Source organism: Microcaecilia unicolor, chromosome 4 (genome assembly GCF_901765095.1).
Source record: "Microcaecilia unicolor chromosome 4, aMicUni1.1, whole genome shotgun sequence".
In the NCBI taxonomy this organism is placed as follows: domain Eukaryota; kingdom Metazoa; phylum Chordata; class Amphibia; order Gymnophiona; family Siphonopidae; genus Microcaecilia; species Microcaecilia unicolor.
This window is the reverse complement of record NC_044034.1, coordinates 246,761,171-246,776,047: the sequence shown is the minus strand read 5'-3', so window position 1 is coordinate 246,776,047 and position 14,877 is coordinate 246,761,171. Positions and strand designations below refer to the sequence as shown.

At 40.7% G+C, this 14,877-nt stretch overlaps 1 protein-coding gene across 1 annotated transcript in view; it reads left to right on the top strand.

Annotated features, from left to right (window-relative positions):
- TMEM131 (transmembrane protein 131) overlaps positions 1–14,877 on the top strand; it is a 489,982-nt gene that overhangs the window by 222,379 nt on the left and 252,726 nt on the right. Inside the window, exons 5-6 of the mRNA XM_030201383.1 lie at positions 5,743–5,866; positions 7,462–7,578. Coding sequence (XP_030057243.1) covers positions 5,743–5,866; positions 7,462–7,578 — 241 coding nt within the window. The remainder of the gene's footprint in view (positions 1–5,742; positions 5,867–7,461; positions 7,579–14,877) is intronic.

The window sequence follows — 14,877 nt, the reverse complement described above, 5'->3', positions numbered from 1 at the left end:
ATCTATCTGCTGCTTTTGACACTGTTGATCACAGCCTACTCCTTGATACGCTGACCTCACTTGGATTTCAGGGCCCTGTTCTTTCCTGGTTTTCTTCTTATCTCTCCCAGCGTACCTTTAGTGTATACTCTAGTGGATCCTCCTCTACTTCTATCCCACTGTCAGTTGGTGTACCTCAGGGATCTGTCCTGGGTCCTCTTCTTTTCTCCATCTATACTTCTTCCCTTGGTACTCTGATCTCATCCCATGGTTTTCAGTATCATCTTTATGCTGATGACTCCCAGATCTACCTCTCTACACCAGAAATCTCAGCCGAAATCCAGGCCAAAGTATCAGCCTGCCTGTCTGACATTGCTCCCTGGATGTCTCAGCGCCATCTGAAACTAAACATGACCAAGACTGAGCTTCTTATCTTTCCCCCTAAACCAACCTCTCCTCCTCCCCATTCTCTATTTCTGTGGATAACACTCTCATCCTTCCTGTCTCATCAGCTCGTAACCTTGGGGTCATCTTCGACTCCTCCCTCTCCTTCTCTGCACATATTCAGCAGACTGCTAAAACCTGTTGTTTCTTTCTCTATAATATCACCAAAATTCGCCCTTTCCTTTCTGAGCACACTACGAGAACCCTCATCCACACTCATATCACTTCTCGCTTAGACTATTGCAACTTGCTTCTCACAGGTCTCCCACTTAGCCATCTCTCTCCAATTCAATCTGTTCAAAATTCTGCTACACGACTAATATTCCGCCAGTGTCGTTATGCTCATATTAGCCCTCTCCTCAAGTCACTTCACTGGCTTCCTATCCGTTTTCTGCATACAGTTCAAACTCCTCTTATTGACCTATAAGTGCATTCACTCTGCAGCTCCTCAGTACCTCTCCACTCTCATCTCTCCCTAAATTCCTCCCCAGGAACTCCTTTCACTGGGTAAATCTCTCTTATCTGCACCCTTCTCCTCCACTGCTAACTCCAGGCTCCGTTCCTTTTATCTTGTTGCACCATATGCCTGGAATAGACTTACTGAGCCGGTATGTCAAGCTCCATCTCTGGCTGTCTTTAAATCTAAGCTAAAAGCCCACCTTTTTGATGCTGCTTTTAACTCCTAACCCTTATTCACTTGTTCAGAATCCTTATTTTATCATCCTCATATTCCTTTATCTCTTGTTTGTCCTAATTAGATTGTAAGCTCTGTCAAACAGGTACTGTCTCTTCATGTTCAGGTGTACAGCGCTGCATACGTCTAGTAGCGCTATAGAAATGAAAAGTAGTAGTGCTGTGTCCTGTCTTTGAAGATTGGAATGCAACTTATGTTCAAATTTTAAAATGTCTTGATTTAGTTGAATGATTATGCAACATAAGCTTAAGATAAATAGAGAAGACAGGTTTTTATTTTGCTAGGGCCATTAGACCACCCTTTTTGACTCCACATTGTGACTGTTGGGGCAGATTGTTTTCCTTTTTGGACAGAATCTAGGATTTTGGGGGTGGAGGTGGATAGTACTTTTAGTATGAAGCCACATTTAATTCAGTTGTTAAGAATTTCTTTTATCAACTTCATTATGTTAAAAAGTGTTTTGACTTTTTTGTTTTTAGGCTTCATTGTGTTCACTCTTTTATTTGTAACCGTCAATGAACTACATTGGTATTTGTGGGCTATAAGTTGTGTACAATTAAATAAATAAGAGCATGGAAATAATGTGCATCTATGTAATAGAGGCAACTTAAAGGAGACTAATCAGCAAATTCTTAGAAGTGTCATTGCAGCATTGTAGGTTGCAAAGAACAGACAAAAACCAAACTAAAGTGATAAAACTCTAGTGTGCATAAAATAAGTATAGTATGGGTAGTGGAGGACTGAGAATGAGAACTGCCTAGACTCCCTATAATTAAAAGGGCACAGTGAGGAGGCAAGCTGACAGTTAATAACATAGCAAACAGAACAAGTAGTAACCCTATAAAATTTAACAGGGTCAAAAACTATTATAAGCACAAATTAGTATTTAACAATTAATAATCGAATGCACATTGCTAACAAAGTACAGAACTTAAGAGAGATATGCATAATTAAATGTCTCTTAGATATTTTACTAACCAGTTGAGAGGAAAGCATGCTGAGAGGGGAAAAAGCATGTAGTGATCATAAGCAGTTAAGACAAATGGCTATCAGTATTTTGCAGAGTCCAAAATGGATTGAAGCTCTTTTGGTTCTTCAAAAGATCTAGTAGAGTTGTTTAATGTGACTCATGCGCGTGGGGTAGAAGAGGCTGAACTGAACACCTGCACGCTTAAGGGAGTCTCGTATGGTCAGGAACTTCTTGAGCTTCTGAGCGGTAGTCTTGCTGAGGTTTGGAAAGATCATAATTTTAGCACCAAAACAAGTAATTGGAGATGTCAGTTTTGCTTTCTGTAAAATGGCCAGTGCATGTCGGTACCTTAAAAGCTTAAGTCAATTGGTCTCGGAAATGTTTGATTAGTGGAGTGTTTTGAAGGCATACAGTGGGCTCTTACAGTCTCTAAGGGATGCTTGAAATTTATATCCAGCAGCTTTGGGAGCAGAGTTTCCAGAAATGTGATTGGATCCTTGCCTTTAGTACCTTCACAAATGCCCAGGTTATGTAGATTGTTCCTTGGGACCAATTATTTATCTCTTCAATTTCTTTATGAAGTGTTTCAATTTCCTGGGCTTTGCAGCTCAGAGATGAGATGGACACCGAATTAGTGCTACATGTGGTTTCAACTAAATCAAGATGGGAGCCAGCATCGGACAGGTGATATTTTAATTCAGAAATGTCCTGCTTAGTTTCTTCAGTAGGACTATGTTATCGTGTAGAAGCTCTTTAACAGAAAAGATCTCATCTTTAATGGCATTTAAGGTGATTTCAGTCTCAGAGCTGGCTGGAGGTTTCGTTGGAGAAAGTGGAGTGTACTTTGGCTGCCTGGCATAGGCAGTTCAGAAGATGAAAATTGTGCTGGAGTAGCTGACTAGCTCAGTATTTAAGGAGAGGAGTCAGGAGCTAAGGAGTCAGGCGTCCATATTTCTTGGCGCATGCCCTCCTTTCCCCCAAATGGGATACTTTCTGATTCCTCCCCACCTTAAGAGAAATGAAAATCTCCACCAGGGGGTCTCTTTCACCAGTTTTGTCAGGGAGATGGCTTTGGCCATCCTATTTAAGTTGGAAATGGGGGAAGAGCCTAGAGTGGAGGTGTTGACTGTCCTGGACTACAAGTCGTCTCCTAAGGAAGGGGTCACTGTACTATCACATCCTATCCTTAAAGAAGCACTAATTAAGAACTTGGAATCTCCCCTCTCAGTGTAGGTCACACCTAAGAGGGTAGGCACACAGTACCAGATCCAAATGCTCCTGGATTTAAGAGGGCTCTGCTGCCATACCATTCTCTGATGGTTGAATCCGCTCTCAAATGAGCTCCCCAGGTAGAGAGGCCAGGACACAATGCAGCGGATTCACATAAGCAGTGAGTTGGATATCATCAGCAAAGAAGTGGGCTACCATACCAAGTTCTTGAGTCAACAGTGCTAATGGACTCATGAATAGATTAAAAAGAATCAGGGAAAGTATGGAACTTGAGGAACTCCACACTCCTGGGTTTGAGTTTTGTACACAATGAGAAACATAAAATGAATGGTCTGATAAAAAAAGAACAAACCAATTTATAAACTGTCTTAGCCAGGCCTGTTTGAGGTAAGCAAGCAGTATCGAATGATCAACTAAATCAAATGCCACAGATAAATCCAGACTCCACTGTGGCAATTGATCCTTTATCTAACTATTCTCAAATGTAGTTAAGCATGGATACTAGGATTGTTTTGATGCTATGCAACTCTCGTAATCTTGATTGCCATGTGTGGATTAGGTTCCTGTTGTCAACATATTTTAATTGTAGTTGTACTGCTTTTTTTTATCAATTTGGAGAAAATGATAGATTTGTGACTGTAATTTCTGGGGAGGGGGAGAAGAGTCTAAAAGCAATTTCTTTACTATTGGACAAACCACAGCTTCTTTCCAAGGTATAGACAAATCTATATTTATCATCATTGTTACTAAATACAGATGCAGTGAGCGAAGCTTGGTAGTCAAGATTTTTTAGGGGATTGGGCCTAATATAGAAGTGTAAGTGTTGGGTGTGTAGACAGTAGTAATGTCTCAAAATCATTCTCATTCAACAAATTGAACTGGTCTCAGTTCATATTTAAGGTTAAGTTTAATATTCTGATCAGAATTATCCAGATTAGATTCTAACGGTATAGCAGTTGCCTGTATAATACTAAATGATCTCGCAGGTTGTTAACTTTGACAGTGAAAAATTTGGCTAAGCACACTACTAAAATTACTACTACTACTACTTAACATTTCTAGAGTGCCACTAGGGTTACGCAGCACTGTACAGTTTAACAAAAAGGACAGTCCCTGCTCAAAGGAGCTTACAATCTAATGGGCGAAATGTCAAGTTGGGGCAATCTAGATTTCCTGAATAGAGGTATGGTGGTTAGATACAGAGTAGTCTGTATCTAACTGGCCCTTGAACTCTCTGAAAGACTGATTTTAAAGACAATTAACTCTATTTTACGTGAGTAATAGTCTCTCTCTATTGATTTCACTGCTTTTGAATTTTGTTTGGAATAATGTCTGTTTGAGTCTGAGATGATTTTTTTGTGTTTCTAGATCCTTTCAGCTCTCCTTGAGATTTTAAAAGAAAAAGGCCTTGTGATGAAATGCCTATCCACCCACCTGGTGTTACCCTGTGGCCACTTAAGAAGGTCTATTCCCAGCACAACTCAGGTCCGATTGCACCTGCTGCTTGTGCTCTGTACTAGCACCCCCCTCCCAGCGACAGGGTCACAGCCGCCTCTGGGCGAATTCCCACTCTCAAATTATCCCCAGTGATTTTTGGGTTACTGGGGCCACACTCCTAGTGGTCCCACGGTTCCCAGAAAGCACTCACAGACCTAACACACAAACCACCAGGATTCTATCAGTCCAGACAGGCAGAATGAACAAAGAATTCTGTTTATTCTCAGACCTTGGAACAGTGGACAAAAATGTGCAATTGGCAAATAATAACAGGTAACTGAAATATGGATCAATTATAACACTGACTAAACATCTATATACGGTCTAAACAGTACCTGGAAAGATCAGGACATATAATTGTTCACAGAGCCTTAGCAAAGAGATCTGCCTCCCGCTTCTTCCAGGCCAATACTGAAGCAACATCCAGCACTACTGGACAGTTTCAAATCCCAGGCCAATCAGAGCTCATTCAACAAGTTTTAAATGTATACTGCTGCTTGCTTCCTGCTTGTGTTAAAGAAAAAGAACATTCAGTTCCCTATAACAGCTTTAAGCATAAACTTGTACCATCTGCTGGCCAAATAGGAGAAATACACTTCAGACATAATTAAAACAGGGAAATATCCAAACACACGATTTCTTCACAGACCTGAATGATCCTTTCTAGATCTCCCTTAGTCATATTTTTCAACTATTTATATACTCGTTTTTCTGCGTTGACCCAGCCAAGCTTCTTCATAAGCCTAGGAGTGCCACAGCTTGGATACATTTTTTCAAAATTGAGTCATTTGATTCAATTTGTTATTGAGAGGGAAATGTGTTTTCTTGTTTTTTCTAAAGATATTTGATTAATTTTTGACATGAATTAACTGTATCATTCAATCACTAGCAAATCCTTAAGGCATTTGTTATCACTTATTTTCAACAGGCCGGTGGGGATGCCAAAAATGGAAAAGGTTTATTTACATAATCCTAGTTCAGAAGAAACAATATCTTTAGTATCAATATCTGCAACAACATCACACTTTCATGCATCATTTTTTCAAAATAGGGTAAGTTATATTGTTTTAATTGTTCGATTTTAAGAATTTTGCTGTTCATAATGGAAAATGGATAACCCTTTTGTATTCTGGTATTTGCAGTATTTCTATCATGACTTCTGGTAACTGAACATGCCGAGGGTCATAAAATCTAGTCCTTTGGTACTGTAGAAAGTGATCAAGGTTAGAACCACTCAGTACCTGAAATGGGAGCATCCCCCCAAAAATTCTTTGCCATATTAAGTAATAATTGTTGCTCAGTAGGAAGATCTGAGCTAATACTGAGTGAATTTCCCAATATGGATCTAGAGGGGCACCATGCTGAAGAAAATAACATTTTCATATGTACTCTTAGTTTTGGATTTGCAGTGATCTCCATCAAAAGGTAATAAAGCTTCATGTGTAATTGAATTTAACCTTTTATGGGTATTTTCCAGTGTGGTACCGTTAACTGGTTTTTGTTTGGGATCTTTCCATTTAGAAATTGATCCAGGGCTTAGTTTTGTACCTCTAGTCTCAGAGTTCCAAATAACTATCTAGAAAGTCACTGTGGTTGGTACCCAGATCACAGTCTACTCTGTTTAATTGTGCTTGTTAGCATCCATACATTAGGATATGTTTACTTTACATTAAATGGCAGTCTTGTATCATCATTTGAACAGCAACAACACAGTCTCATGAAAAGGATTCACTAGACTTCAAATATTCTAGGCGACGTAGCTAAATTCCAGCAAAGGTTTTAGTTTAGTCTGCTGAAAACTCGCTAGAAAGAACACAGATCTATTTTGGACTTTCTGGGAATTAGGCAACCCAAGGGTCAAGGGGTAGGACATAGCCCTTTTACTGAAATAAGTTTCTATGCAGAAAGATTTTTAGCTTACTGAACAGCTTGCAAGATTTTGATATTTATTTCAGAGATGATGTACCATAATTTCATGGGATTATGCCTCCTTATAGCCATTCTACCCATCTTGACCCAAAATTAGCTAGCTGCTTAATACAGATGGCATGGAAGTCACACTTAGATGGCCTGAGTCAGGGCCCATGATAGTAGAGTTCTGAAGGGAGCCAGACTGCAAGGCTTCCCAGTCCAGGATGGTTGCTACTGTAATCCAAGGGAATGGTTTGTTGAAGGAGAGGGAGAGTGGAAAATTCCCAAATAGCTCTGATATAGATTCATGGTATCATCTCTCTCTCTGATTCCAATTGAACAGTTATGTCGGAATTTAAATAAAAGAAAAACAAAACTTTACGGAAAGACAAATCAGAAAATAATTTTTAAAAAAATGTAAGTGATAACGTTATTACTTAGGTCCCTGTTGATTAAGCCACGCAATAGGCATGCAAACTTTTTAGCGCACGCTAAAATTTAGCACGCGCTAATGCTAGACACACCCATAAGAATATAATAGGTGTCTGTATTAGTGCATACTAAAATATTAGTGCTCCTACAGCATGGCTTAGTAAACAGGGCCCTTAATCTGAAAGGTAATGACATTTTTATTTCCATTCTATCTGTGATGGTAGCATGATTTTTAATACTTATTTTTTCACACATTACATACGCACACGGTTTTATTTATTGTATATATACCTTTGTTTTTCAGAAAATTCTTCCTGGAGGAAACACATCATTTGATGTGGTATTTCTAGCAAGAGTAGTGGGAAATGTAGAGAATACTTTATTTATTAATACGTCCAATCATGGGGTGTTTACCTACCAGGTAAGGGAGAAGAATAACCATTTTCTGAAATACCAAGAAAGTGTTTATGTACACACTTTATTAGGAATAACTTGATCAGATAGTATTATTGGATAAATACCAAAGGCCATACTTACTGTACATATATGGGATATCACCAGAGCATATTAATACTTTCACTCTAAAGAAAAAGCAACACAATTGATTTCTATGCCTTTATAAATACCTGTAGAACCTAGTACACGAAGTCTGTTGAATTTTCCATATTTTCAGGTCACACTTGTTTGTTAGTTTTAATTTTTGCGTGCACAAATTGAGTTTGAAATCTATTTTAACCACTAATCTCAGAAACATTAAGTGAAAAAAGAAATGAGTTTGTTGTACCCAGTTACCTTAGAACAATGCCTTGAATTTGGCTTCTGATGGACTGATTTTGTTTCTTATATAAAGTAAAATGTTTGACTAACCCACAAATCATAGAGCCTAGGTACAGAAAAGCGCTAATTGGAGTGTCGTTAACCAGCAAGAAGTGCTGCTATCTCATTATAAATGTTTCTGTGTACAGCACATTTTAATGTGACTTATCACCATGTAACAGTGCAGTCATTGATTTAGTCAGTGGAAAATCCAGGACCCAAACAACTCACAGAGTATCTAAACAAGTTCTCGGTACTGCATGATTCCCAGTCAGGATTTTGATCTAATCACAGCATGGAAACTGTACTAGTCACGCTCATGTCCAAACTCAAACAATTGATAGCAAACGGCAACAACATACTACTGCTACAATTCGACATGTCAAGCGCATTCGTCATGGTCGACCATGGAATTTTATCACACATCCTAGAATACTTCGGAATCGGAGGTAACGTTCTCAGATGGTTCAAGGGTTTCCTAACCACCCGCTTATATCAAGTGACATCAAACTTGACAACATCAGCCACATGGACACCTGAATGCGGAGTTCCACAGGGATCCCCCCCTCTACCGACCATATTCAACCTAGTGATGACACCCTTGGCTAAGCTATTATCGAATCAGAATCTAAACCCATTCATATATGCTGATGATGTAACAATCTTTATCCCATTCAAACACGATCTAAGAGAAATTTCCGATGAAATCAACCAAAGCCTACATATCATGAACTCTTGGGCAGATGCATTTCGACTGAAACTAAATGCCGAAAAAACCCAATGCCTAGTACTCACCTCTCAATACAACAAGAAGGAATTCACCACCATCAACACACCTAGTCTAAGTCTACCAGTCTCAGACACCCTAAAAATCCTTGGAGTCACCATTGACCGACACCTAACACTTGAGAACCATGCAAAAAACATAACTAAAAAGATGTTCCACTCAATGTGGAAACTAAAACGAGTCAGACCATTTCCCCCAAGGAATGTCTTCCGATACCTGGTACAATCACTGGTACTTAGTCATCTGGACTATTGTAATTCACTCTACGCCGGTTGTAAAGAACAAATACTCAAAACACTTCAGACAGCCCAGAACACGGCAGCCAGACTTATTTTTGGCAAACCAAAATACGAAAGCGCAACACCCCTCTGCGAAAAACTACACTGGCTCCCACTCAAAGAACGCATCACGTTCAAACTCTGTACCTTGGTCCATAAAATCATCCATGGTACCGATCCAGCCTACATGTCGGATCTAATAGAACTACCACCCAGAAATGCAAAAACATCCTCCCGCACATTCCTCAATCTTCATCCTCCCAAATGCAAAGGCTTGAAATACAAATCAATGTATGCATCAACCTTTTCCTATACAAGCACGCAGCTCTGGAACTCGCTGCCACGTAACCTGAAATCGGTCTATGAAGTGACCACTTTCCGCAAACTCCTGAAAACTTATCTCTTCGACAAAATATATCATAAAGAACAACATGCGTAACTCTACTTTCTTCAAGACATCCAGGAATGTTCTTTAATGTCTTTTGCTTTCACACCTTCTTGTACCTAATGCCTTTGGCTCTAACACTATCATGTAGATCACCATCATGTAACCAAAACTTCTGCTAAAACAAATGTATACTCTTTTCTATTCCCAATATTATGTATTTCACCATCATGTACCCAAAACTTGCTGTAAAACCAAATGTACATTCTTTTCTATTTCCAGTATCCATGATGAATTGTAAGCCAAATTGAGCCTGCAAAAAGGTGGGATAATGTGGGATACAAATGTAATAATAATAATAACTCTGGAATAATGAAGCTCCTGTTAGTCTGGCAAAGAGTTTGAACATTTACTGGCTAACATGAACCTTGTGCTTGGCTGACAAACTACTGCTGAATGTTTGGTCATTTAAGATTGTCATCAGTCCACTATGTTTTTCTATATTGGAGGTGAAATATTATAGAATTCAATACCTGCAGAAATCAGACAAATTATTTCTGTCATTCTGCTCAGGAAACATTTAAAGGCTTATTTTTTTGTGCAAGCTTTTTGATGCCTAATGAAGTTTTATGTTTTGTTAATATGTCATGTATTGTTTTGGTGTATCTCATTTATTATTACTGCTGTTCATGTTATAATTGTAACCTGTCGGTAATAGTCGGATAGTGTGGGATAAGAAGTTTTATATAAAATAAATATAAGGGAGCATAAAGAGAAGGTAAAGTACTCATGTGTGTCAAACAAGAGAGGGATCTGGGGATAATCACATTTGATAACAAGGTAATCAAGACCATGCAATGAGGCAGTGAAAAGAACTGGTGAAATGCTAGGAGTGTATGGTGAAAAGTATACAAGTACAAAACGGGGACTATTCTCTGAGGATTACCAGGACATTGTTTCTCACTTTTGGATGATGCCATCCAGTGGATCCCAGTGTGGACACTTCCAAGGGTTCTATTGCTTTAAGAAGCCTTTGGCAGCATCTCACCACACATGTGCAAGTATCTTCCCGTCCAATGTGAGTGTGCGGGACCAGCAATCTTCGTTTTCTAAAGAGCAGAGAGGTCACATTTAGTGAGCTCTCTTCAGCATATTGCGATACATATTCATTTTTCTATCTGTTTTTCATTGTTCTCTCTTGCCCCTTAGTTTTAGTTTTTTGGGCATGTTTGTTGCCTTCATTTTTTTGTGGCTTCTGAGGCTCCGAGCACATCGGGAATTTTTCTATTTTTTTATGTGGAAATTTTTTGTCATCTCTCATAATTGAGCCATTTGATTTAAAATTGGCTATTTTCTTCCATAGTTGCCGTCGGTCAAGCTTTGTTTAAAAATGCAGAAAAAGGACTTGAAAACAGAAGCTCAGCGTGAGAAACTTTTTGGCGCTTCTAAGAATGCTACATTAATATTGGCATCAGAAGCATCAGTTTCCATGGCTGGGAGGAGCTGCATCAGACTAGGTGCACCGGCATCAAGGGAAGTCTCCACCTGCCGACATGGGGCACCGGTAGGGTCCCATCAGGCCGGTCAGCACCTGGCCCATCACCGAGGATGCGCCTGGATTCAGTATTGTATTCGGTGGCACCGAAGGACCCTGATGTCATGCATCGAGTGAAGGTGAAGAAGCACTGACATTGGTCCCCTTTGAAACACAGTGCCAGGAGCCCCAGGTCATCAGCACCCCCAATACCCGACAGGTGTCTGTGCTCTGAGAGCTGCTTCCCCTCTATGGAGTTGGTGCCGATGCACCAATCTCCTGACTGCTGGGACCAGCCTTACATTTCGGCATAGGCGTCTTCTCAGGCTGTCCCTGAACAGACACCAGCCCTGCCTTTACCGATGTCTGTCTCTAACGAATGGCCCTGGGCCATGCTACAGGAGGAGTTGGAGCGAATCTTGACCTGGTGCGATGCTGAGGCTTCGAGTGCATCGATGCCGTCCATGACGCCTAACTTGTCGGTTCTCGTGCATTCACACAGGTGCCTAGAAGGGTGCTGATGTCAACCTTGAACGAGGCAGTACTACTCTCCAGCCCATCAGGGGAGGAAGTTCCCTTTGATTTCCAGGTCAGGACCTTAGTCTAGTCGCCTAATGCAGATACAGATCTAGCCCTCTCCAAAAGAGTTCTATGCTGAGCGACTCTGACCGTTCCTGGTTGCCTGACATGGAACCAGAGGTGGTGTCAGAGGAAGCCTCCTTTGGTCTGCCTTTAGACCCATCCCTTCTTTAGGAAAGTTGAGAACCCCCTTCCCCCACCAGAGGCACTCTCCTTTGCTGGATTTTTGAGGGAAATGGTTAGAGCCATTCATTTCATTTGGAGGGCTGCTATTTTGAATATTCTCAATTATGAGGATCTATCTAAGGAGGCTGTGACAGTGCCCATGCATGACATCCTGCAGCAGGCACAGATGAAGAATCGGGAGACCCTTCTTTCTGTGCAGCCAGTTCCTAGGAAGGAATTGAGTCCAGAAAGCTCCTGGATTTGAGAAGGCCCAGCTCCCCCACCACTCTATCATGGTTGAATGCACTCTCGAGAGCTAAGAGTTCCAGGACTTATGCCTTAGTACCACCAGGGGCAAGATGTTAGGATCTTGGAGTCTTTTGGGAGGAAGGTTTACCAAGCCTTTATGATTGTGTCCTGCAAAGAGGCCTACCAGCTCTCGATGAGCATTTACTTGCAGGACTTGGCACACATTATGTCGAAGTTTGCAGACATTCTGCCTGCAGATAAGGCTGCAGAACTCGCAAGCTAGTATCCAAGTAGGAGGAGTGCCGAAAGCACTGGGCCTGGGCAACCTATGATGCTTTCAATGTGATGTCTAGGCTTTCCACATTAGGTATTTGTATGCATAGACCCACCTGGCTGTGTGTCAAATCTAGAACCATCTGTTCAGGAAAATCTGGCTGATATCCCCTGCTGAGGAGATTAATCTTTATGGGGACAAGAAAAAATTGACATCATGAAATCCCTTTCTCAGCTCACTCCTCCTGTGTCCTTTTCTTCTTAGAGATATACAAGCAGAAACCAGAGGAGGCTGTACTCTCAATGGCGTAAGTACACTCCTCTGGCCTGACCTTCCCAGTCCCAAGGGGATCCATTCTAGTCCTTGCCAGCAGAAGCTCCAGAAGTCCTAGCTGGCACCCCAGTCGAAGCAGGGGTCAAGCTTTGACTGGCTCCAGGAGATCATAGCCGCAGTAAAAGTGATCATCTTGGATGGCCAACCAGTAGGAGGGAGGCTACATTTTTTCCATCTGAGATGGTCTCTTATAAGCTCAGACTGGTGAGTTCTCAAAATAGTCTGGGGGGGGGGGGTTATGCCTTCAGTTTGTGTCGTCCCCCTCCAGGTTGTCCACCAAGAGCATCTTTGTTACAGCTCTCAGCACCGAGCAGTGCCTGCAGAGGAATTCCTCCCTTCTACAGACCCATGTGGTTGAACCTATTGCAAGTACTTCTAGTGACACAAAAAAGGAGGTATTTTGGCTCATCCTAGACTTAAGAGCCCTGAACAGATATCTAGTCAAGGAAAAGTTCGGGATGGTTTCCCTGGGTACTCTACTTCCCGTGATTTAGACAAATGATTTGGCTGTGCTCTCTGGACTTGAAGGATTCTTAACACCCACATAAAGATACTTGTCAGTCACAGAAAGTATCTCAGATTTTGGGTGGGGAAACACCACAACCAGTGTGCAATTCTGATTACCACATCTTTAAAAAGATATAGCAAAATTAAAAAAAAGGTACAATGAAAATGGTAAAGGAGATGGGCCACTTTAGCTTGGAGAAGAGATGGCTGAGGGGAGATATGATAGAGGTCTATAAAATACTGAGTAGAGTGGAACAGGTAGATGTGAATTGCTTGTTTACTCTTTCTAAAAATACTAGGACTAGGGGGCATGCAATGAAGCTACTAAGTATTAAATTTAAAACAAACCGGAGAAAATATTTCTTCACTCAATGAGTAATTAAACTCTGAAATTTGTTGCCAGAGAATGTGGTTTGAAGTTTTAATGCTAATTGATCAGGTATGGCTCTAAATGATGTCATTTTGATAATATATGTACATTTAAATGTAGTCCTTACCCTACATAAGACTGATCACTTATGTGTTTCATTAAAACCCTTTAGTGTTCAATGTTCCCGTAATAAGACATATGGGAACAGATTGATGGAAACATTGGACACTAAAGGGTTAAGGACCCCCAATAAAGGCAGGATAGCCGAAACACGGCCTGTATTGGGTCAAGCTTCGTTTGTGAAATAAACTTTTACCCTGTTGAAGTCAAGTTGTCAAAGAGTTCTTTTGCTGTCTGAAGAACTTTGTCTTGCTCCAGTTTGCATTGGGTCTGTGGCATCTTCCAAAGCAGTTAACTTAGCAGGTTTTAAAAAAGATTTGAATAATTTCCTAAAAGAAAAGTCCATATGCCATTATTAAGATGGATTTGGGAAAATGCACTGCTTTATTTCTAGGATAAGCAGCATACAATCAGTTTTACTGTTCCTGGATCTTGTGATGTGAATTGGCTACTGTTGGAAACAGAATACTGAGCTTGGTGGACCTTCGGTTTGTCCCAGTATGGCAATCTTATGTTCCCATTGGAGACGTGATCTTTAGTTCTTTGTTACTGCAGCCTGTGGCGCTAAGTTTCTCTGTTTGGCATTGTGACATTTTTATTACATAAGTACATAAGTATTGCCACACTGGGACAGACCAAAGGTCCATCAAGCCCAACATCCTGTTTCCAACAGTGGCCAATCCTTGTCACAAATACCTGGCAAGATCCCAGAAAACTCAATACGTTTTATGCTGCTTATCCCAGAAATAAGCAGTTGATTTTCCCCAAGTCAATTTAATAATGGTCTATGGACTTTTCCTTTAGGAAGCCATCCAGACCCTTTTTAAACCCCGCTAAGCTAATTGCCTTTACCACATTCTCTGGCAACGAATTCCAGTGTTTAATTACATGTTGAGTGAAGAAAACATTTCTCAGATTCGTATTACATTGACTACTTTGTAGCTTCATCGCATGCCCGATAGTCCTAGTATTTTTGGAAAGAGTAAACAAATGATTCATGTCTACCCATTCCACTCCACTCATTATTTTATTGACCTCTATCATATCTCCCCTCAGCCGTCTCTTCTCCAAGCTGAAGAGTCCTAGACGCTTCAGCCTTTCCTCATAGGGAAGTCGTCCCATCCCCTTTATCATTTTTGTTGCCCTTCTCTTTATCTTTTCTAATTCCACTATATCTTTTTTGAGATGCGGCGACCAGAATTGAACACAATATTCGAGGTGCGGTCGCATCATGCAAAGGCATTATAATGTCCTCACAGTTTTTCATTCCTTTTCTAATAATACCTAACATTCTATTTGCTTTCTTAGCCACTGCAGCACACT